This window comes from Asparagus officinalis, chromosome 1, assembly GCF_001876935.1.
Source record: "Asparagus officinalis chromosome 1, Aspof.V1, whole genome shotgun sequence".
NCBI classification, from domain to species: Eukaryota; Viridiplantae; Streptophyta; class Magnoliopsida; order Asparagales; family Asparagaceae; genus Asparagus; species Asparagus officinalis.
Window position 1 is genome coordinate 110861608 of NC_033794.1, and position 21870 is coordinate 110883477.

Sequence of the window (21870 nt, forward strand, 5' to 3'; positions counted from 1 at the left end):
TGGGGGTGCTTTTGTTGTGTGTTACTCATGTATTAAAATACCTGTTTCAAATGAAGGGCACTGTGGACTGTGTAAGAAAATCATAGAAAAAACCTAAAACCAGGATACAATTTATTGTAACAGAACTTCCGGAATTAGAATATCAATACTTGGCCTGAACACAATCAAGAATTCCAACCAAAAGACTAACCATTACAAAACAAAAAGATGATTATGATAAAAACACAAAAGCAATGGGAGAAAATTGGTCAATGTTATATATATTCCAGCCATAGAGCAATTTCAAGCAATAGAATTACTTAAACATTAACAATTAACAATTCAAAAGCACCTAAAAGAATCATCCACAAATTGGTGGAATTGATGTCAAACAACAGTCAGCATTTGATCATTCCTGATAAGGTTACAAATCTAGAATGCATGCCAGCTTTCAAGTCTGGCATTGCTCACAGTACGATGTTGGGTCAAACAGGAGGTTGATACCATCACTTTTGTCCGTTTTTGCTTCGGACCATCAATTGATAAGGCAGGCCTGGTTCATTTGCTATTGACCACATTACAGCTTTCAGAACAAATAAGAGGTCAAACTAACATCATCAATTTCGCCTTTTATTAACCATTTAAGGAGATAAAATGAGCCAAATCATAGGGAAAGGATATACAGATTTAGACCAGCACGAAAACGAAAGAGAAATCCAGTCTCAGAATCTACAGAAGTAATCCTAAAGAAAATAATCATAGTCAAGTAAACATCACCTAGCACCAAATTTTTAACAAAGAATGCCAAGAATTATAGAACTAAATCAATTCAGGTATAAAGTGTAACCCTCTTGCTACAGTCATCAGTGACGACAAAGGTACCCTCCTTCAGCAATAATATAAGACTTCAAGTACCACGATATCTTAGTAATAGAATTCATGTTGTGATTGGTGTTTACAATGACGAAGAAATAACAGAAGCCTCAAGATGAAATACAGACAATGAAATTGATATCGCCAATGTAACTTCTAGAAGTTGGATTTGCCACTAGCTGTTGCTGCAATTGGTTAAGATCCTTCAGACTAATCAGAGAATAAATGAAGCAAATACAAATGAGGTAGTCTGAGGGGAATTCTTATGTTGAAGCACAAGCTTCAATGCATTAAGCGGAAAAGAGGAAATAGCATGATCAATAGTACAGAGTTTTACCCCATAGGCTATGCAGAAAATTATCATTATTAAGCTTCACGAAGTCTAACAAAGTGCTCAAACATCAACATGGACCTTTGAGTCATCTGCAAGAACAGATGGGCGTTTAAGGCAGTCAAAGTGGACTAACATCTCATGAAGAGACATGACCGAAGATGGATTATAAGGGGACACGTTTTCAAGGAGGAGATACTAAGATCTCACATATTACAGTTGCGTATTCTGCAGGATTTCTCCATGACATTAACATTACTTGGGAAAAATCAATGAAACTCATATGAGCAAGCCATTAATTCTGGACAAGAAGAGTGAGACTATGTCCTGCAATTAATTTATCCTGGAAAGAAATATGGGCAGTATCGGGTAGACGCTCCCAGAAAACTAGCATGTGTTAGATGGGTGTTGCTCAACCGACGTAAATAACACGACACAAGCAACAAGAAGTAAGAACTCAAACTATGCAGCCACTTTCTACGTGGAATGTCAGTGGAATTTATTCATGATAGCATGAATCATAATGTACTGCAAAAACTGTGATATTGCATGAACGTACTATTCTACAATAAATATTAAAAAAAAAACTGATTATAAACATTTTAACCAATTAATGAAATTAACACATCATAAAACTCAAAGTTTAGCCCTAAAAATCCAGAGACCACACTACTAACAGCCAGAAATTGCACCAAAATATCATCTTTTTCTTATTTAATTCCAAAAATAAGAAAACCCTAACCGAAAAGGGAATCACATCGAACAAATTCGGGCGAGCTTACCCCGTTCTCTGCTCGAGAATGGTGGGGAACTGCATCTTGATGTAGGTGCACGTGCATATCACGAGCAGCACCACCGTCAGAAACGAGTGGAAATTGAACAGCGCCGACTGCAGAAGTTCAAACCCAAAAAAATTAAGAAAAAGAATCCAACAACAACAACACCAAGATCTGGACCCAATCGAATAAAACCGGAGGTTACCATAACGCTCGAAGTTCGAGAATCCCCAAGCTGGGGTATCTGGATCTAGGGTTCTGGGGCTTCTCTTTTGATCCTCGCAGCAAACCTTTTTTCTGGAAGAGGAACCAATGAAGAGGAAGAGGCTTGAGGTTATGATTCTGATTCATAGGGGTGAGCATTCGGTCGGGTTTCGACGAAAATATTGACAACCGAATGAAACCGACAATCCACATAAAACCGACCCGAACCGAAGTGATACGGTTCGGTTCGGTTCGGTGCGGTCGGTTTACACTAGGAAAAGGTCATACCTGAGGATGCAGGGGTCGAAAGCTGCTCGAATCGATGAGAGGCGACGAGATCTCAGCGTCAGCGGCCTCGAGCGACGACGAAGACGAGCGACGGCCTCGAGGTGGACAGGGATCACTGGGTCGGAGGCGACGGCGGGGATCGGTTGGCGCTCTCCGGTGGGTTTGAAGGGATGGTTGTTTGAGGGGGAGAGATGGATGGGAGAAGGGGGAGGAGGTGAGGGGTGGAGACTGGAGAGGGCAAGGATTCGTTGGATTCGTTGGATTGTCGGCGGCTGTGTTTGGTTTGGTTTGGTTGAAATCGAAAGAAAGGAAAAGAAAGAGTGAGAGAGAAAATTGTTTGCAACTGTTTATTTTGAAAGAAAAAGAAAAAAGAAAATAAAAACAGTAGTAAGCAGAAGGAAAATGGACTAAAATCTTTCCCGTTCCCTTTTCCTCGTCGGGACCTAGTGAAAGCTGCGGGAAATTTATCAGGGAGGATGAAAATGAACTATATTTCTAGTTTTACATCTATTTGTTTGATTATTATTTTATTAAAGCTAGTTTTATATTGAGTTTAGTTGATTTGAGTTCACTCATTGTTTACACACACTCACTTGAGCTTATTGTATTTGCATATATTGTATATTTGGGTTGGTGAGAGTTGTAACAATTGAATGTGAGTTTTCATTGTGTTCTCATCCATATTAGAGAACAATCATTTATTGTAATTGTGCTTATCGTGAGAATCACTTTGTAATACACTTGTACATCAAGAGAAGTGTGTGGCGAGAGTCGGGATCATCCCAAGAGGAGTGGTGTCGGTTGACGAACCTAGGGAGAGGTTGTATCCGAGCACTTGAGGAAGACACGTCTAGTTTCAACACTTGAGAGGGTGTAGAGTGGGATTGCAAGAGTGTTGATTGTAGAGTTTTCGGTAAACTAGAAAACCGTAGTGTGAGGTGTAAATGTTGTTCGGGTAAGTGTAGAAAACCCGGTTGTGATAGTAGATTTCCCTCTGGGAGTGGGGAGCGGAGACGTAGGACGAAAGGTCCGAACTCCGTGATCATATTGTATGTTTGCATTGTTTATTTACACTACCACTCTTATCTTGTTTATGTTTATTTCACCATTGTGTTAGTTTATATATCCTTGCATATATTTTTATCATATAGGATATATCTTATTATTCATATTGTTTATCTTAGCTCACATATCTTGTTGTATTTCATACTTGCTAGGATAACTTGTTAATTAGTTTTAATTGGCATTAAATCAGATTAGATTAGCATAAGATCCTAATCACCCCCCTTCTCTAGGGTCTAATAAGTAATTTTTGACGGGTAGCTCCCACTCTAGCAACGGAAAATTTATCGAGGAGGATGGAAATGAACTCGAACATCACATCACCAAAATTGTTGCTCACCCAGTTGATTTCATGTGGGCCCAAGTGAAAGAATTAAATAGGTGTAGTTCAGGTTTAGGCAAAAACAAACATATTCACTTGTTCTTTATGTGGGCCCCATGCGGCACACGGAAATGTTACATTACCCTGTAGTTTGCCATAAATTAAAAAGGTTTTATTTTAGCCTCTTACGTCTTTTATAATTTGAAATGAGCTCAAATGAGTAAAATTCTACTAGGTCCTCCAATATTCAAGCTAATTCAGAATAATTCCCTGCAAATATTGAAATTGCCATTAGGTCCCTAATTCTCATAAGTTGTTTGAAACTAATATCCTAATTGTTACTTTTACTCTTAATTGGGGCGGACTAATTTCACAATTACATGAGAATTAAGGAACCCAACTAACAAGTTAAATGATTCAGGATTTCAAAATCTCATAATAATTTAAGGGTCTAATAGCAATTTTAATGATTTGAGGGACTCATTCAAAATATGAAAGATGCAAGGGAGTAATATTGGAAAAAGAAACCTTTTCTTTAACTTTTGTGTACACAAGGATATAGCTATTTGCTAATAAGTATCGATCTTTTCTTAAAATGGACCAACAACAGTTGTATCTAATTTTCATCTAGAAAAATAAATTTATAAAATTACTAATATAGATTGTATATAACATGTTAATTGTTATTTCTACATCGTTTTTATTAAATTATTATCATTTTCCTCCCAATTTTCTTTTCAATTCTCTTCCTAACCAAACGATAGAGAGACTCTTATTTTCTTTTATTTTTCTTTCTTTTTCTTTTCTTTTTTTAATTCTTTTTCTTTTCCATCATTTTCTCTCGAACCAACCACAACCTAAAAGAAAGAGAAAGGAAAAAAGAAAGGAAAAGAAAAAAAAAGAAAATGATAATCTTTTTATTGTTTGGTTAGAAAGAATATTGTAGCGAAAGTTAGAAGAAAAATCATAAGAAAGTTATTTTCTCTTGTTTGGTTATCTTTCTGATTAAAAGAGGAAGAAAATTATCACAACATAATTTCAATTCATACTTTTTGGAATTAGATTTAAATTTTAAATAATTTACAAAAATTAATTAAATTAAATTGTGATTCTATCATATTTATAAAAAAATTTACAAGTTACCGAACATGTTTGCACAATCTTAACTCAAGAAAATTTAGTCAAATTTACGATGACTCTAATTTGCGTATAATCTTACATGGTCTTGGACTTGCAAGTTATTCATAACCTCAGGTGAAGAAAGATAATTCCGAATAAGCTCTAGACAATGATGCAGTTCAAGCATAATTATTCAAAATTAGTATCATTCATATCTTGGAAAATAACAGGTTAATAAACATGTATTTAAAAAAATGGGCAATTTCCTAACACAAAAACTTGAGTGGCCATCAACATCAAGTTTGTAAATATTAACAAGCAGAAGCACAACCACAATTCCATATTTCTCACACATAATATTTGTAGAAAGAAATATCAATAAAAGAACCAAAACAAATCTAAAGTAAATTTATGATATTCCTAATATAAAGTATAATCCATTTCCAGTCATAAAGTCTATTAATTACAATCAATTTCATACATAACCAATAAAGTCTATTACAATTAATTTCATATTGATGATCTTAACCAACAAAGCCTATTACAATCAGTTTCATATATAGAGAATCTTAACCAGAGAGAGAGAGAAATATGTCGAAGTCCTTATTTTTGACTTTAGTGAGCCCATCAAAACATCAATCTTGTTTCCTTCATCCCCTGAAATTAATTAAAAAAATTCAAATAAGTAGAATATAAACATCAAAAACCTATAAAATGAAGTCTTAACATTCTTTTGGTAAGTTTGTATATACAATAAATGCTGAAAAATCTACCCAATAAGAAATGCAACATATCATGATCTGAAAGTACACTACAACATGATGGATATATGACTTAATTTAATGATGGTGATCTCTCTGCATCACAAATATATTTTGCAAAAACTAATTTAATTGGTGCACAAAGATGGTTAAATTTTTTGTCGAAAATTTTGAGAACAATACATATAACCCAACTCTGACAGTCGGTTTTACAAGTTGAACCCTCTTGGCAACAGATGTTCTAAAACCCGAAAAACTTAAATTCTCAAGCATGAGAAACAAAACAACATAAAACACCAACATCTGCAGCAATTTAAACAATCAGAAAAGTGACTTCTCTTATATAGAGCCCAATGCAACTATTTACACATGACTTGAAATCTTTGATACACTGGTCCTTTAAAAGGACCCCTCTACCTGAATTTGATATGCATGTACATGGCGAAACGCTAAGAATGGTGTCATTATACATCTTGCATGTATCAGCATCATATCCTTTCTAAACCGCTTTTGGATACAAAATTGATAGCAATTGGATTCTTGTTGGATGTATGGGTTTAACAAGGATTTTTTGCTCAACTTGTTTAGTCAGATAATTTTCTATTTCTCATGGACATACTTTAGACTGAAAGTTATAAACCCATAGGATAAGTATTAATCAAACAATGACAATCATTATATAGCAGAAAACAAATCATGCAGTTGCATCAACCTGCTACCTGCTCATTTGTACATAACACAAGATAAACAGCGTCCAAATATCAACAAAACTTGTACACAATAATTAACACGATAAAAGACTACCAATCATCAAGAAAACTTATCATCAAGAAAACTTACACTGTGTAAATTGAAGAGCTTCTCATTTGTAATTTTCTCAAGAGATAGGGCCAGCTCCATTGCTGCAGATATATTACCAAAACTTAGAAAAGAGCGACATACAGTAGAGATATAATCAAACAAGATTCATAAATAAATCAGACACATACGAATAAGGATCAGTATATAACGTACCATATAGTGCATCTCCTTTCTCAGGGTTATCATACTCAGTATTGGGAGTCATTATCGACAGAAGCTTCACTCTGCCTCCACGTTTGTTCTAATTTCATCAAAAAATTTAGTAATTCAAGTGCCAAGACAATCATATATACAAATAAATCAAACAGAACACAGTTTGCACCTAGTACTCCATTAGTTTCTCTGCATGATCTCGCTCTTCTTCACTTGATTCCTTGAAAAATCTAAGCTCAATAGAACCAAATATGTTCTAATCAAATGGATAAAATAGAAAATAGAGATTGCAGAGGAATCTTAAATTAGAGAATTTACTTGGCTAGGAATCTTAAATTAGAGATTTACCAACTGAATTGAATTGAAATTATAGCTAAACCCCAAACCTATGTTATAAATCACTCCAAAAACAAGAGAATTATTAACCCAACCCTAAAAAAATCCTAAAAATAAAGAGAAGACCCTCAACCCAATAACCCCTTACACTGACCCCCAACAAAAAAAATTATTCAAATATACACAATAATTAAACAACCCATTGTAAAAATTACCCACAAAACTAACAAACCAACAAAAACCCACCAAAACAAAGACTCAAAAATCGACCAACAACCCCCCAGAAAAAAATCGAGATCAAAGGAAAACCCACTTGATCTGAGCAATGATCGCGGCCTTGCACTCATCCACGCACCTCTGACGAGCCAACGACTGATGAGGGGAAGTAGGAACTATGCTAAAAAAGTCTGTGTTAAGAAAATAACATAAAAGAGACATTTTAGCCTAAAGAAATTCTCACATTCCTAAACATGAGGAAAAACCGAATAAACCTTTATTTAAGATTTGGTTTATTATACAACTTTGCCCAACACTCATCACTTGAACATTCATGAGAAATCACACATCCTCAATATTAGATGGCCGTTATATGATCTCGACCTCCTAAATTACACATTACTTGAGAACAATGCTGAAAGATTAATGTAACTCGTCATACTTCACCATGAAGATTCCTCTCTTATTACAACAGTCCTTATGGCCAACTTCCCTAAAATAGACATTCCTTCCTCAGGTATGCCTTCATCAAATCAAACATTGATCTCAACGATTTCCTTCAACAATCTATTAGGTTTCATAATCTCCAACTTTCTCAATATCCTATACATCTAGCATTATAATTCATCATCTAAACTTTGCCCTTTTGATATCTTTCATGTAATCCATTTGCATGGCCTTCAGCTATATCATATATATCTAAAAAATTCTAAACAATATTCCTCAGGAAAATTAAATTTACACAGTTTTTTAATACTGATCTAACTGAACCAAAAAGAAATAAAAAAAAAGGGATCGAGAACCTCACCGCTCCGCACGAGAACTGGGCTTCTCCTCTTCAGAAAGCTGAAACGGGACCCCAAACCTCTCAGCGCATCGCTGCTTCTTCTCGAGATCACAGATCTCCGAGGTTGCCGGCTTCGCGTCCCAGGGGTCCTCGTTTCCGTCGCCGTCGCCGCCGGCGGTCTCCGGTGTCTGCTCCGTCTGAGGCAGGAGAGAAGGTGAGGGGGTAGGAGAGGACTGGGATTTGATCGGCGTCGAGAGTTTGGTCAGCGTCGAACTAGGGTTTAGGCAAAGTTAAACTAGGGTTTTGGAGACGGAGAGAGTAGAGAATTGTCGGAGTTTTGGAGAGAGAGAGAGAGAGGTGAGAGATTGGGGAAAGTCGGAGGCGTCGATTCCGTTTCTCTCCCTCGTTTCACCTGGGCAGCGGAGAGAAATGGGAAAAGAAAAAATAAATACGGGTTTTTCTGCAGTGAAAATTATTTTCATTTTCTTTTTTGTTTTCTTCAAACCAAACAGTAAAAACCCACTTTCTCTTCTATTTTACTTTCCTTTCTCTCCCTTTCTATCAAACCAAACAGAGCCTAAGGTTTAGGAGTTGAGAGGATGAGGGATTTTATACAGTCGGGTGAAGGGAATGGGTTACGGGTAACAGATATTTGTGAACTAGGATTTGAAGTTCGGTCGGGTCGGTTAATACGGGTTGGAGTTGTTGGAACCCGACCCGAACCGATTACACATCAAAACCGCATTTTGTGAAGTTCGACCGGCCGGGTCTGTCGGTTTATTCGGTTTCAACGGAATTTTGCTCACCCCTAAATTTATGAATGCGGAAGTGCAAAAAGAAAAGGGGAAATTTTTAATATATGAAGATCTTTGAGGACCTATATGAAAAAAGACAAGAAATAGAGTGGGGAAAGACAGCCTCAGCCTCTGACACGTAGTAATGCAAATTATTGGATTTTTGAACTGTACGATTCTACTCAAACAAATTATATATTTAATTTACCTTTTTACATAATTCGATCTTTTTTTAATAATATATATATTCCTATATGGGAGAAGCCAAGACGTGCTGCGGTAACATTTTTACCGTAGCATTTATTACTGTAGCAACAGGGAACGAGACAATGTACGATTTTTTTAATAAAAATTCAATGTAGCACCCCCAGAATGCTGTTGTTTTTTTTAAAAAATTAATGTAGCAAATGCGGGATACTGTAGCAAATAAAAAAGTGTCTAAAACTGAGATTACTGTAGTAGGAAAATTGTTAGATTCATAATTAAAAATTATTCGATTATAAATACTATATATAAATATGTAACTTCAAATTTCGGTTCAAAATCTGATTGGAGTATCATTATGCCTCTTACAATTAGTAGAGAATTAAAAATAAAATGCGAGTATGATACAAAAACACATGTTTCAGAATTGGTCAAAGTAGCTTATAAGCTAGTAGGACATATTTGGCGAATACCTTTTTTTGGCCATATATATATGAAAAGTATGATTCTAAGGAGCCACCTTAAATTGAATCTAAATTTACACCTTTAAAATTATGTTATATGCAATCAATTTAATTGATACACAACATACCTAATTTTTTATTTATACACAATCCAAAACATATAGATCAAAATAAACGGAGTGAATCAAGTAAATTAATCAAGTAAATTAATTGCATGTAACATAATTTTAAAAGTGCATCCTTAGATTCAATATAATTATGGCTATTAATCTATATATACTATCTTATATATATAATTATATATATATATATATATATAATATAATATATATATATACCTATATTACAATAAATGGACATGTACATATTTGATTATTATTCTCTTAGATGATACTCTAATCCTTGAGAAATCCAAATTTAATGCTCTAGTGTCTAACCACTCACAAATGGGATGCTTATGATACACTCAGGGTATCCCTTTACCTAATAGGGTTATGAAGCCTCACCTACCAATCTCACATAGTTACTAGAGATAAGGATGTAGAATAATAACCTGTAATACATAGTTGGTATCACTTTTACTAGTGATAGATAGATGAGACGACGAGATTAAGAAATGAGTGATAACTAATCTGTGGTACAAGTTTGCTCCATATACTACTAGCGCGTCGTTTGTTGATAGTGTTCAGCTCGGTGCATCTGGCACAAGAATACTTTATAAGGGGTTTTATTATATGTCTATGAAATCATCTTTACTGATATCTTCTTACACATTGGAGTATAGGTTTATATGTAGTGGGTAAATGAGATTTGAGGCCTTTTAACTTCAAAGGTGTGGATTAGTGTCAGGGGCAATGTGATGAAACTCTCTCATATAACAAATGCTTTCCAATTGTATGGCTTAATATCGGAAATGTCTATTATGTGTGGGTTGCTTTCCTCATAATATACGAACGTAGATAAGGAGTTGGTTTTGGTTGCGGGAGTTGCATTGAATTGAGAGGTTTAGAGTAGCATCCTCCATAAGGGGGCCGGACATATCTGGACCTTTAGGCTGGTGTGTGTGGCGCTATTTTTTAAAAATATGGGGATATTTGAAGGTTCCAATATGGGTAGTTTACCGGTTAATATATTTTACCCCTTTCACCCTTCACCATATATATGTTTACGCGTATAATCAATCTTGTGTCATTACTTCAAATTAAGAAGAGAGCGCTCTAACATAATTTCGTCTCCTAGTCATAACCATGGTTATCACTTGATTGAACCTTAACAGTTGTGGTTATGTCATCTTATCCGTTTGATGTGATATTGATTCTATGGTCAATTCTTATAATAGACGCTCCTCCAAAATCACATCCTATTTTTGAGGTAGAATTTTCGCGTCGTGGTATTGACCCGTCTGTCGTAGCTGGTCATGCTGATATAAAGTAATTTAAATTCATTCAAAAACTCGTTAATATATTAAGATATAGAAATTTAAAATAACATGAAATGGTGGAATATGTTAAAGGTTCTATGTAAACCACGACGAATTACTCAGACTCCGTCGAAAATTTGTGTATGTACGCGAATTTATAGGTGAGAGTTTTACTTTTAGCTAATTTTAAACTCACTAGACTTCAGAGATCAACGGAGTTGGACTCATCACAATGTAGTTTATTATAAATCAATTGTGATTCATTAATGACTCTAAGAATTAACTTTATCTAGTGGAGACGTTTCCATCTTAAGTTGACACATAAAGGTTCTTTGTTACAATTCCGTGTTTATAATACTGTTATTGATATATTCGGAATAAGCTTATATATAATGAATTATTTTTATTATTTTAACTTAATTAATGTAAATATTCTTTGTAGTTTAATTATAAATTAATTTATTTATTTTTTATTAATAAAACCATATTTTAATTAAATTCCTATCTTGAATTAAAAAACGTTAATCATATTATTAAGGGGTGGGAGATTTTAAGGGGAACATGTTGGAGGGGAGCCAACCCCCTCTCTTATAAATTCCCTCTAATTAAGGGATCAGGATCTTGGTTGAGAAGATCTAAGTATTGCAGTATGCAAGGTGATGGAGTAGGGTTGACTCCTAAGGAGACGGGGAGAGATGAGAGATGGGGTTGATGGTAGCGACAAGACTTTTCCACGAGTTTTTTTTTTTTCAAAATATATTTTTTGTTGGGTGAGGGAATTGGATTTTTTTCAATTTGTTTTGGATTTGGGGGTATTGGATGGTGGGGTTGAGGAGGTAGGAAGAGATAGGATAATGAGATTGGGAAGAGAGGAGAGATGGGCAGAAGAATGTAGATGAAGACGAAATCTGTAGGATAACGGTTGTGGGTTAGTCACAAATGTAATTAGGGGATAAAATTCTCACTATAACTTTAGATTTAATTAAATGTAGCGGTATGGGAGAAGTCAAGAATTGAAGCCATTCGCGGACCATTCTACGCAACTTCCCCAACAAAGCACTGGAGAAATTACAAGAAAAGCTTATCATATCCAAAGTGTCTCAGACTCCTCTCAAAAAATGATGAGTCTGAGATACTTTGGAGGGGGTATCTGTAGGCGTTAAAAAAATGCTTACAGACATACAAGTACCACTCGAAACAACATGGAGGAACAATATACACATCGTCAGGCAACACAACGCAGCGCGGCAGGACAAGGTGCCGCGGCTAAGGCGCGGCAGTCCAGGGTGCCGCGGCCAAGGCGCGGCAGCCAATGGTGCCGCGGCCAAGGCGCGGCAGTCCAAGGTGCCGCGGCTAAGGCGCGGCCTGCCGCGCCAATAGCCGCGGCAGTATAGACTGCAGCGGCGAAAGAGAAATCATTCGGGCAGTTATTTAGCCCCTGTTTCAACTGTGGTGCACTGAGACCCCTATAAATACCTCCCTAAACACGAAGCAAAGGACAGAGAGAGCATCCAAGAGGGGGACGGCAGATTGGAGCAGAAAAGGCTTAAGCTTTTGGTGAATTAGAGCAAAAGAGAGAGTCTTCATTCTTCACAAACATCTTCAAGAAGCTTTTGGCGATTCCTAGAGATCTAAGCTCTGACTTGATCTTTAGAAGAGTGAACATCTTACATCGATAAGATATTTGCTTCAAATTCTTACTTCGATAAACGAAGGAAGAATCATTAAACCCCTCACGGTTCAATCAGAATCTGTGATTTGGTGGTCCACGAGTCAAAACGCTCCCGGCACAGGCAAAGATCCCACGCAAGCAGCGATCCAAACAACGATCCTGCGTTTGTTTCTCAAGAGTTGTAATTTTTTAATTTTGTTGTGTAAAAGAGGTCTTATAAAAAGACTATTTCTTTGAATTTGTTGTAATCGACTGAAGATATAATGAATTCCATGACAAAACCAACTTTTGACGCAAACAAACATATGCTGATTACCAGCTTGCATTTCCAACCCCTACCCCGTTGGTGGATAATTTAACCAATTATCTAAAATCAGAGTAAAAAAAAAATGAAGCTAAGATGCGATGGCAATTTTGCATCTGGACGCCTTGATTGATCACAAAACAAGGAAAAAGTTTAACATAAAAAGCATATCCACCAGAGAGCAGTGGCGGTCCACCAGCAAGCTGAAAGGAACCGGAACCAACAAAAAAGATAAAAGCTACAACATAAGAGCAATATTTCCCTTCTACCTCCAGCAAACAAAATTACTGACATTATCACAAACCATAAGCTGTCACTTTACATTACCAGCATTCATAAACGTCATCATATGGTGTACATATTCTTCAGTTCAAACCCCACGTATTATTGCGAACCAGCAGATACACAGCCCTTTAAGCCAGAAGATCACTGACCCTTGGTTCTCAGGCATTAGCACCCTTGCCAGCTGATTTGGCAGATTCCTCGCCATTGCCTGCTTTCTTGGCTTTCTTCACTTCGTAATCCTTGACAGCAGCCTTGATAGCATCCTCTGCAAGCATGCTGCAGTGGAGCTTCACTGGTGGAAGGGAAAGATGCTTTGCTATTTCACTGCAGAAATTTGGGGGGAGCTAAGCATATTACAAAACAAAATATATTCTCAAAGTATTTTCTCAAGGTGTTTTCTCAGATTTGGGTAAAAAAGCAGATTAAAAAAAAACACCAGCACACAAGCATAACAAAGCATCTTCTCTAAGTAACTTGACCGATCTTTTCAATGAGAAAAATTAAACCGGATGAACTAAACTTCCACGTAAAAAGAAGATTACAAAACAGCCTAATGCAACAGTTAACTGTTAACCAAAAGAGATGCTCAGCAATCCCTAATGTTCTGGTACGGCGTGATTGACAAAACAATATTAAACAGTAGAGCTCTGGCAACTGATGGTAAAATATTATATATGAAAAACTGAGAGAAGGAACAAGATGACAGCATTCACACACTTACGGAATCATCTATGAGAACTGTTTCCAGATGACCACAGTACCTGTTCATTTTACAATATGACAAGACTTTAAAAGGGAGTGAGGGTGCTAGAAAGAGAGATGTCTAAGCGTGGAACTACCACATGTATTATTAGCAGAAAATTTTGATTTAACTGACGTCCCCATACTTACAAATTACATCTCAAACATCAGCTTAATGTGCAAAGCTGAGTGTTTATTAAAGTCAACATGCCTATGGTAACAGACCAAGGTAATCATTTGCATATACCAAGCAGCCGTGGAAATACATTAGCTATTAAACGTCTTTCAGAATAATAAACAATCATTCTTTAAGTATTTTAAGGGAATATAAATGGAGCCTGAACCTGAACTACCGAACTGAAAATCACATACCACTTGTGTTCAAGTATTCCTTGTGAATATTCTGAAAATGTCCACCAAGTAAAGGTATGCAAATCAGGATAACAGAAACAACACTTTGGTTTTCAAAATTCATATGCTTGAATCATGGGCAAAGTTCCTCTCAGAAGCATGCAAATCAGGACAGTTCTTATACAGATTATTTGGATCCAGCAATATGCATCCTTCTCCATGCTACATCCTTTTTCTTGATCAGTTCTATCAAGAACCACATCCTCAATCCAATTAACTGACTACGTATTTACCTGCAACCTCTCAATCCACATAATTGGTTTAACCCTCCTGTCAAACATGGCCTGAAGTCTAATTCAGTGTCGTGTCCAAGGCCAATCTAACACACTTTTCTATCTATGGCAGCCCAGACCCTCCCACATTTCACCTAACCACCTGGGAAGGCGTGGGGAATAGGTCTGGCGGGGGAGAGAAGCGAGCTATTTTGCTTTTGCAATGAAGTCATGCTCTACTTCCCATTTTTTACTAGGCAATCAGAATGCACATAATCAAGAATGGCTAGATACAAGAAATTGAGATTCATAACCCGACATGTATAATTCCTAAATAAGTCACTTTTCCTGTATGCATGCCCTAATGCTGTTTAGTTTGAAATTTTGGAGCTCCATGTTGCTCCAGCTAGCAATAACCATCTCCATAGGTTTGATGTAGCAGCACTGTGATTGCAGCAGTTGGAGCTGGAATGAGCCCTTCTGGAGCAACCAAAGCTACACTCAAATATTTGCATCACAAACTAGAAGTTGCAGCAGTAATAATAAACTCCTCATCTAATCAGGACAGAATAATGTTAAATAAAGCACTAGGCACGGCAAGGTACCAAACTGGTGCCTAGGTGGACATCTAGGCAGGACCTAGGCAGATTTCTTTTTTCTAACATGGTGGTGGAGGTGTTGCTCAAGGTCGAGCCGTCGAGGAGGTGGTGAAGGGGTTCATAGTCGATGGAGGAGGCCGGAGGTTGGGGACATAGAGGCATTGAGGCAACAGTGAGGAACTCTCCACGTAAGCGGCCCATGCCGTCCTAGGCGCTCTCAAGACCTAGGCATCATAGGTGAGGTAGGTCATGGTGCTGATGGATGGGCGGTTGGACGCGTTGCTCAAGGTCAGAAGAGGTGGTGAAGGGGTTCGTAGTCGATGGAGGAGGCCGGAGGTCGGGGACATAGAGGCAACGGTGAGGAACTCTCCACGTAAGCGGCCCATGCCGTCCTAGGCGCTCTCAAGACCTAGGCATCATAGGTGAGGTAGGTCATGGTGCTGATGGATGGGCGGTTGGACGCGTTGCTCAAGGTCAGAAGAGGTGGTGAAGGGGTTCGTAGTCGATGGAGGAGGCCGGAGGTCGGGGACGTAGAGGCAACAGTGAGGAACTCTCCGCGTAAGCGGCCCATGCTGTCCTAGGCGCTCTCAAGACCTAGGCAAACGACCTGGGTACCGCTTAGGCCTAGGCACCCGCTTTTAAAAAATAGTGGGATAAAGATAAGCGTCTCATACTTAAGAATAAACATGAGTATCTTGTATATGTTGTGCTTTTACTGTCAAAATGGAGTCATCTACAAGATTCCTCAGATTCTAACCTAGAATTATAAAGAGGTGAAAGTTATATATATTTTGAGAGCTCGAGAGAACCGCATAAATTAACAACCTAACTTATTGGCACATAAAAGGTGTTTACTAGATAGATTCCACTCCCTAATTCACTCGCCCAAAGTGATGCTCGAATCAGGGTGAATCAAGTAGAGGACCACCTTTCCTACATCGGATGTCTGTTAAAGAAACTAAACCTTCCAGTTCTACTCACTTCTTTAAAATCCAATACTTCAAATGTCAATACATGCGAATCTTCCCTCACATGCTGCAGATGAATATGTAAAACAAAAGCTCGAAAGTACTTAAAAGATAAGACTGCATTGTAAATTAAGCTGAACATGACATTGCAAAATATGAGGATTTAGTTTATCTCAGAAGTATGTAATATGTAACCAATGTGCATTTCTACTTCACCTCCATTTTAGGGGATTATGATGAAATAGTCCCTCTTATTTGGTCTAAACACATAGTCCTTATCTTTATCGAAATAAATAGTTCTACAGTCAGACTAGGAACTACTTATGAAAGATAAGATGCTGACAAAAAAAAACCAACCAGAGTTGCCGCTAAAGTCTAAACAAAGAGCTTGCTTTGCCATTCTAAAATCTTGTAAGCAAGTACAGTCATGACCAAATAATGGGTATGGTTTCAGAGATACTTTCAGTCACTTTCCTCATAGGTCCAGCAGAAAAGGGATATGTAAATGAATGTAACAAAGAAAGGGACATGCAAATGGAGATTGAAAACTGATGACTCTAAGAACGTCGCATAACTTATAAGATATGAGAACTAATAGATAAGGAAAAAAGCTACAATTATCTGCATGAGAATCTGGATTGTGTAACTGTCTAGGACTACTAAATAATGGGTATGATTTCAGAGATACTTTCAGTCACTTTCCTCATAGGTCCAACAGAAAAGGGATATGTAAATGAATGTAACAAAGAAAGGGACATGCAAATGGAGATTGAAAACTGATGACTCTACGAACGTCGCATATAACTTATAAGATATGAGAACTAATAGATAAGGAAAAAAAACTACAATTATCTGCATGAGAATCTGGATTGTGTAACTGTCTAGGACTACTAAGCCCAAACGTAATAAAACTAATATTGATTTGATAAATTTTTAAGGACTAGTCCGTGTTTATAAAAAACGAGGGCTCTGCAATCAAAAGGACCATATATAATTGTCCCTTATTCCAGCACATATTCATATCATTTTAGAATCAGGACTGTGGGCCACCTAGGATGCTAGGGAAAAATCTTTATGAACCAATAGGTTGCATTCATCTAGTTCTTTCTATTTTTAGGAATTTATCTAAGCAGTAAAACAAAACAAAACCAGAACGCTATCACTATAATTAACGATCCTCATCTATGCTTTTTCATTAAAATGGGGCTATCTAGAAGATTAATTTATCTCGAACTAGAACTGCAGAGACACTTTTTTTTAATTTTATATTTTGAAGACCCAAAATAACTGCAAGTATCATGTCAGCAAATAGGCATGCCGCATTGATATTTCTTGATTAAACTAGGAGCTTATACTAACAACTTGAGGGTTATACTTTCTATTACATATATATATATAAAAAAAAAGGATTTACATGAGAAACATGAATTTAAGATAGATGTAAAGAAAGAATCAGACCCAGAAACCCACAACTTCTTGAGAGTGAAAAAGCACAGAAATTGAGAAGTAAAGGGTCACTTACGTGTTTTTGATGGTCACAACTTCCTCCATCTGTTTTCCCTTAACCCATTCAGTAGCTGCAAATTGTAAAATCAACAAGTTCTAAGAATCCCATAATGACAATACAACAAAGGCCTCAATACACTGTGTGGCTCAAAAACAATGCAACAAGTTGAAATTGCAAGTTACCCAATAATGCAAGATTATAATTTTCTTAAAAACTAAAAAACATTACTCACATAACTATGCCAATCTAGTAGGCAGTATCTACCGGTAACTTCATGAACTTGCATCATCCCTTTACAAAAATATAATAAAAATAGATAAAAAGAAATTTTCTGGAGAAAGAAATTGTTCCGGGACGGGAAATCAAAACTAGCCAAACAATTCAACCTACAATTTTACCAATCAATGAAAGGGGAATCAAAACTAACCAAACAATTCAACCTGCAATTTTACCAATCACCGCAATAAACATTTTCTGTAAACCTACAAGCAACAATAATCACGTTCACATAATAAGCTTAATTCAACAAAATGACCGATAATCCCCCCAAAAATGTAGCTTTAGCCCATGTTCATCACATGCATAACAAAAATATTCTTTAAACAGAAATTATATACAAAATCCCCAGAAATCAAGACATCACATGCATAACAAAAATATTCTTTAAACAGAAATTATATACAAAATCCCCAGAAATCAATATATCTACGAGCACTCGAATCAAGCAACCAAACCCAAATAACTGACATAGACTTTCCTAAACAGGAAATCAAAATTAGCCAAACGACTCAATCTCCAATTCTACCAATTAATTCAATTAAAAAAACCTGAAACAATCAAATGTAATCATGCTGACATAGTGCAACAAATAATTCCCAAAAATGTAGCCAAAGCTTGCATCATATAAGTTTTCTGAAAAATAAAAAAAAATTCTCAAAAAAACCCCGCAAAACACCAAACTACTCGAACCTGCACCCTCACCAAGAAACAAACCCAACAATTAAATCCGCAATTTTTCCAATAAAACCGTAACCTGACCCCTAAGCGTGCTAACAAATCAATCAAAATCTCACCAACAGACGAAGATGCAATCGCCGACCCGCAACCAAAGGTCTTGAAACAAGCATCAACGATCTTCCCCGTCTCATCGTCGACCTTTATCTGGAGCTTCATCACGTCACCGCACGCCGGAGCTCCAACGAGCCCCGTTCCCACCGTTGGATCGTTCTTATCGAAGGATCCGACGTTCCTAGGGTTATCGTAGTGGTCCACCACCCTCTCGTGGTACGACCTCACCACAACAGCCGGCGGTGGGATCGCCGGTCTCTGTGCTAGCCCTAGCAGACGCTTGGCTCCAATACGCAGCATTTTTTTTTCTAGGGTTTCGGCTCGTTTCGTATCGTTTCGGGTGGAGAAACCCGAGATAAGGAGGAGTTTCGATGGCGGTGGAGGGACTTGAGGGTGCGGGATTAATAGAACAGGGAACAGGTAAGATGTTGCAAATGATAGAGTGACACGTGGATTATATTCCCTTTTTTTTTTTTTTTGCCTCCTCACGAACTGGAGCCACAGGTTATTTTATTGAGATTGAAATAGAAAATTAGCATTTGGATAGGAAAAGTATACACAATCTAAATTTATATTTGCCAAAAGTAATCACATGGGAAAATGGCAATTAATTTTTGGGTTATTCAGATATCAATCCCTCACATATTCAATAGTTCCATATTACTCCCTTGAATTTTTGAAATTGCTCATAATCCCTAAATCCTAAGGATTCTTGCAATTTGGTCCCTCAATGACCAAATGCCCTACCTGATGTTTGTTGAAGGTATTTTGCAATTTGGCATTCTAAAGTTTACATATTTTAACTTTGATAACCCAAAGTTATTTTTGATGCGTTCCAAACAAAAGTTTATAACTTCTTTGAGTTTGATATTTTTGCCACTTTGCTACCCCAAATTTTACACATAAACTCTCCTTTTCCAAAATATTCCACATTTTGAAAATTTGTTACCTTAAAGTTTACACATGTTGTTAACTTTGATGCAGAGAACTTTGGTGTATTAAGGCACTGTTTGACAACAAGAGATTGTGTCTTATTAACTTGGTCAATAAACTAGTAGAGCTGTTTGGTGACAAAAATAGGAGGAGATTATTTTAGAGATTGTGTCTTTTGCAAGTAGCTTTTGGAAAGCTACCTCAAGTAGCGTTTGTCTTTGGGAATGATCTGTTAATTTTTTTTCTTCCATTTTTGCCCCTAATAATTAGGGCAAATGAAACCTACTACTCCACCAAAAAAACCCTAGCTCTTTTTCATTTCACGCGTGACGCCCCTTCTGCTTCTCCTGAGCATGTTTCTCCTCCATCTCTATTGAAGGCCAATGTCAAGGTAGTTTCGACCCTCCCATTGGACTTCCTTTGTTTGTCCAACCCATCATATCAAGGTAAGTACCCAAAATATTTTTTTTTATTTTTTCGGATTCCGTTTATGGTTCTCCTTTTGCAAAATTTTGTCTTTTATTTTAACTGTTTTATTTTTTTCTCTTTTGTTTTGATTTGGTAGCCATTATGGTTCTGATTTGTTTTGCTAATTATGTGAAGATTGTTTAATAGGAATTCTAGGTTGTTTGTTTAATAGGAATTCTAGGTTGGGTTTGGGGCTACTCTGATCTCGGTTCTGTCCATCCTATTTTTCTGTTCTCGGTTCTGTCCATCCTATTATTTATAGAATTATGATTAGAAACGTTGCTTCAGTTCTATTTTCTTGGTGTTTGTTTCAAATGAAATAGAACAAATTGTCGACATTTTCTTTTAATTCTTAAAAACATTGAAGTAGTATTATAATGTGTGTTTTTGTCTATATTATAGATGGAATCAAGTAATGATGATGTGGACAATAAAAAAATAAAGTTACTGATGATGTGGACGGAAAGACATTTAACTGGATAAACGATTTTACGATTGTATTCTTGGAGCTGTGTTTGGCATTCGTTGCTAAGAATGGCCGCAATCAACTATTCAAATGGCGAGACATTGCCAAAGACTTTGAGGCAAGAACTAATCAGAAAGTTAATAGTTATAGAAGTTTAAAAAACAAGTATGATCAAATGAAGAGAGATTGAAGAATTTGGAAAGGTTTGAAGCAATTTGAAACTGGCCTAGGTTGGGATTACATAACTAGAAAGCTTGATTGTTCCAATGAGACGTGGGAGATAAAAATCAAGGTTAGTTGTTTTCTCACATAGTCATAATTGGTAATGTTAAGGAAAGATAATATTTTGTTTGATTTAATAGTATACGATATTGTGTAGAAGAAACCTGAATCTAAAAAATTTCGTAACAAAGGGGTACCACACGCCATTGAAGAGCTATGGGATCAGCTATACTGAGATGTAGTAGCTAACGTGTTAGAATGCGTTACTCCCGGCATGAATCCTTCAAGTGTGGTTATGAATGATGTACAATCTGGAAATATTGAGGGGGTTCAAGTAGGTGTTGAAGAAGAGGAAACCAATAGTGAAGAGAGAGTACTTGGTGAGTATGAGGATACTCAAGATCAAGTTTACTCAGAATATTGTCAATACTCATCTCGCTTGGAAAACCTAGAAAGAAGTGAGGGTACTTTTTGGCTTGAGTTTTCAAATGAAGTGCTTAATGCTAATAAACAACAACCTAACCAAAGCCAAGGTGTTACCCAAGTACCAACTAGTGATAGGAGGACTTCTAAAGAACAACAAAAAACTGCCACAAAAAAACAGTGAATTTTGTGCCAATGAAGCGTAAAAGGAGACAATCTACAGGATCAGCAATGATGAACCGTCAATCGTAGTTTCTAAGAGGCGCCAACCAATGCTAAAGAAGCTTTTAATCGTGTGCATTCATCTCTCCATAGTTGTATTGAGAGATCATTTGGAGTCTTGAAGAAAAGAAGGAAGATTCTTCACCAGATGCCACAATATAGTGTAAAGGCCCAAATTGATATTATTATGGCTGCATTTGCATTGCATAATTATATTCGTATTAACTCGGTTGATGATCCGTTGTATATAGTGTTAGAACAACATCCAACTTATGTACCCGAAGATGAAAATCAAGATGAACTCGAGGATCCTGATGAGAATAGTAATTCTTCAAGAGGGACAACTTCTCAAATGAGTGAAGTTCGTGATAACATTGCTCGCTTATTATGGGAGTCAATATGATAAATTATTTTCACAT

The 21870-nt window shown here is 36.7% G+C and overlaps 2 protein-coding genes and 1 long non-coding RNA gene across 5 annotated transcripts in view; all 3 read right to left on the reverse strand.

The window, feature by feature from the left end:
• LOC109828967 (protein kish) overlaps nt 1–2779 on the reverse strand; it is a 4293-nt gene extending 1514 nt beyond the window's left edge. Inside the window, exons 1-3 of the mRNA XM_020395992.1 lie at nt 2452–2779; nt 2165–2256; nt 1966–2072 (exon numbers count right to left, since the gene is read on the reverse strand). Of these exons, the coding sequence (XP_020251581.1) occupies nt 1966–2072; nt 2165–2167 (110 nt within the window). The 5' untranslated portion in view covers nt 2168–2256; nt 2452–2779. The remainder of the gene's footprint in view (nt 1–1965; nt 2073–2164; nt 2257–2451) is intronic.
• LOC109828968 lies at nt 5354–8179 on the reverse strand. Of its 3 annotated transcripts, none has more exons than XR_002243911.1 (6): nt 8090–8179; nt 7379–7472; nt 6899–6959; nt 6730–6817; nt 6556–6617; nt 5354–5611 (listed from the first exon to the last, which is right to left on the reverse strand). It is a non-coding gene; the product is annotated as an uncharacterized LOC109828968 (long non-coding RNA). The 3 variants fall into 3 exon arrangements; XR_002243912.1 differs by having other exon boundaries at nt 7379–7457; nt 8090–8177; XR_002243913.1 differs by lacking the exons at nt 6899–6959; nt 7379–7472.
• Nucleotides 13056–19088, reverse strand: LOC109828969 (iron-sulfur cluster assembly protein 1-like). The gene is made up of 3 exons (XM_020395994.1): nt 18723–19088; nt 17665–17719; nt 13056–13535 (listed from the first exon to the last, which is right to left on the reverse strand). Exons 1-3 carry the CDS (start codon nt 19015–19017, stop codon nt 13370–13372), a joined length of 516 nt encoding a protein of 171 aa, XP_020251583.1. The 5' UTR covers nt 19018–19088; the 3' UTR covers nt 13056–13369.

Bases quoted from the DNA above. Each gene is read 5' to 3' on its own strand.
- LOC109828969 (XM_020395994.1), bottom strand. From the start codon at position 19,017: ATGCTGCGTATTGGAGCCAAGCGTCTGCTAGGGCTAGCACAGAGACCG. The intron at 17,720-18,722 runs GTGAGATTTTGA...TACAATTTGCAG, and splicing joins GATTGCATCTTCGTCTGTTG to CTACTGAATGGGTTAAGGGA. The intron at 13,536-17,664 runs GTAAGTGACCCT...AAATTTCTGCAG, and splicing joins GTTGTGACCATCAAAAACAC to TGAAATAGCAAAGCATCTTT.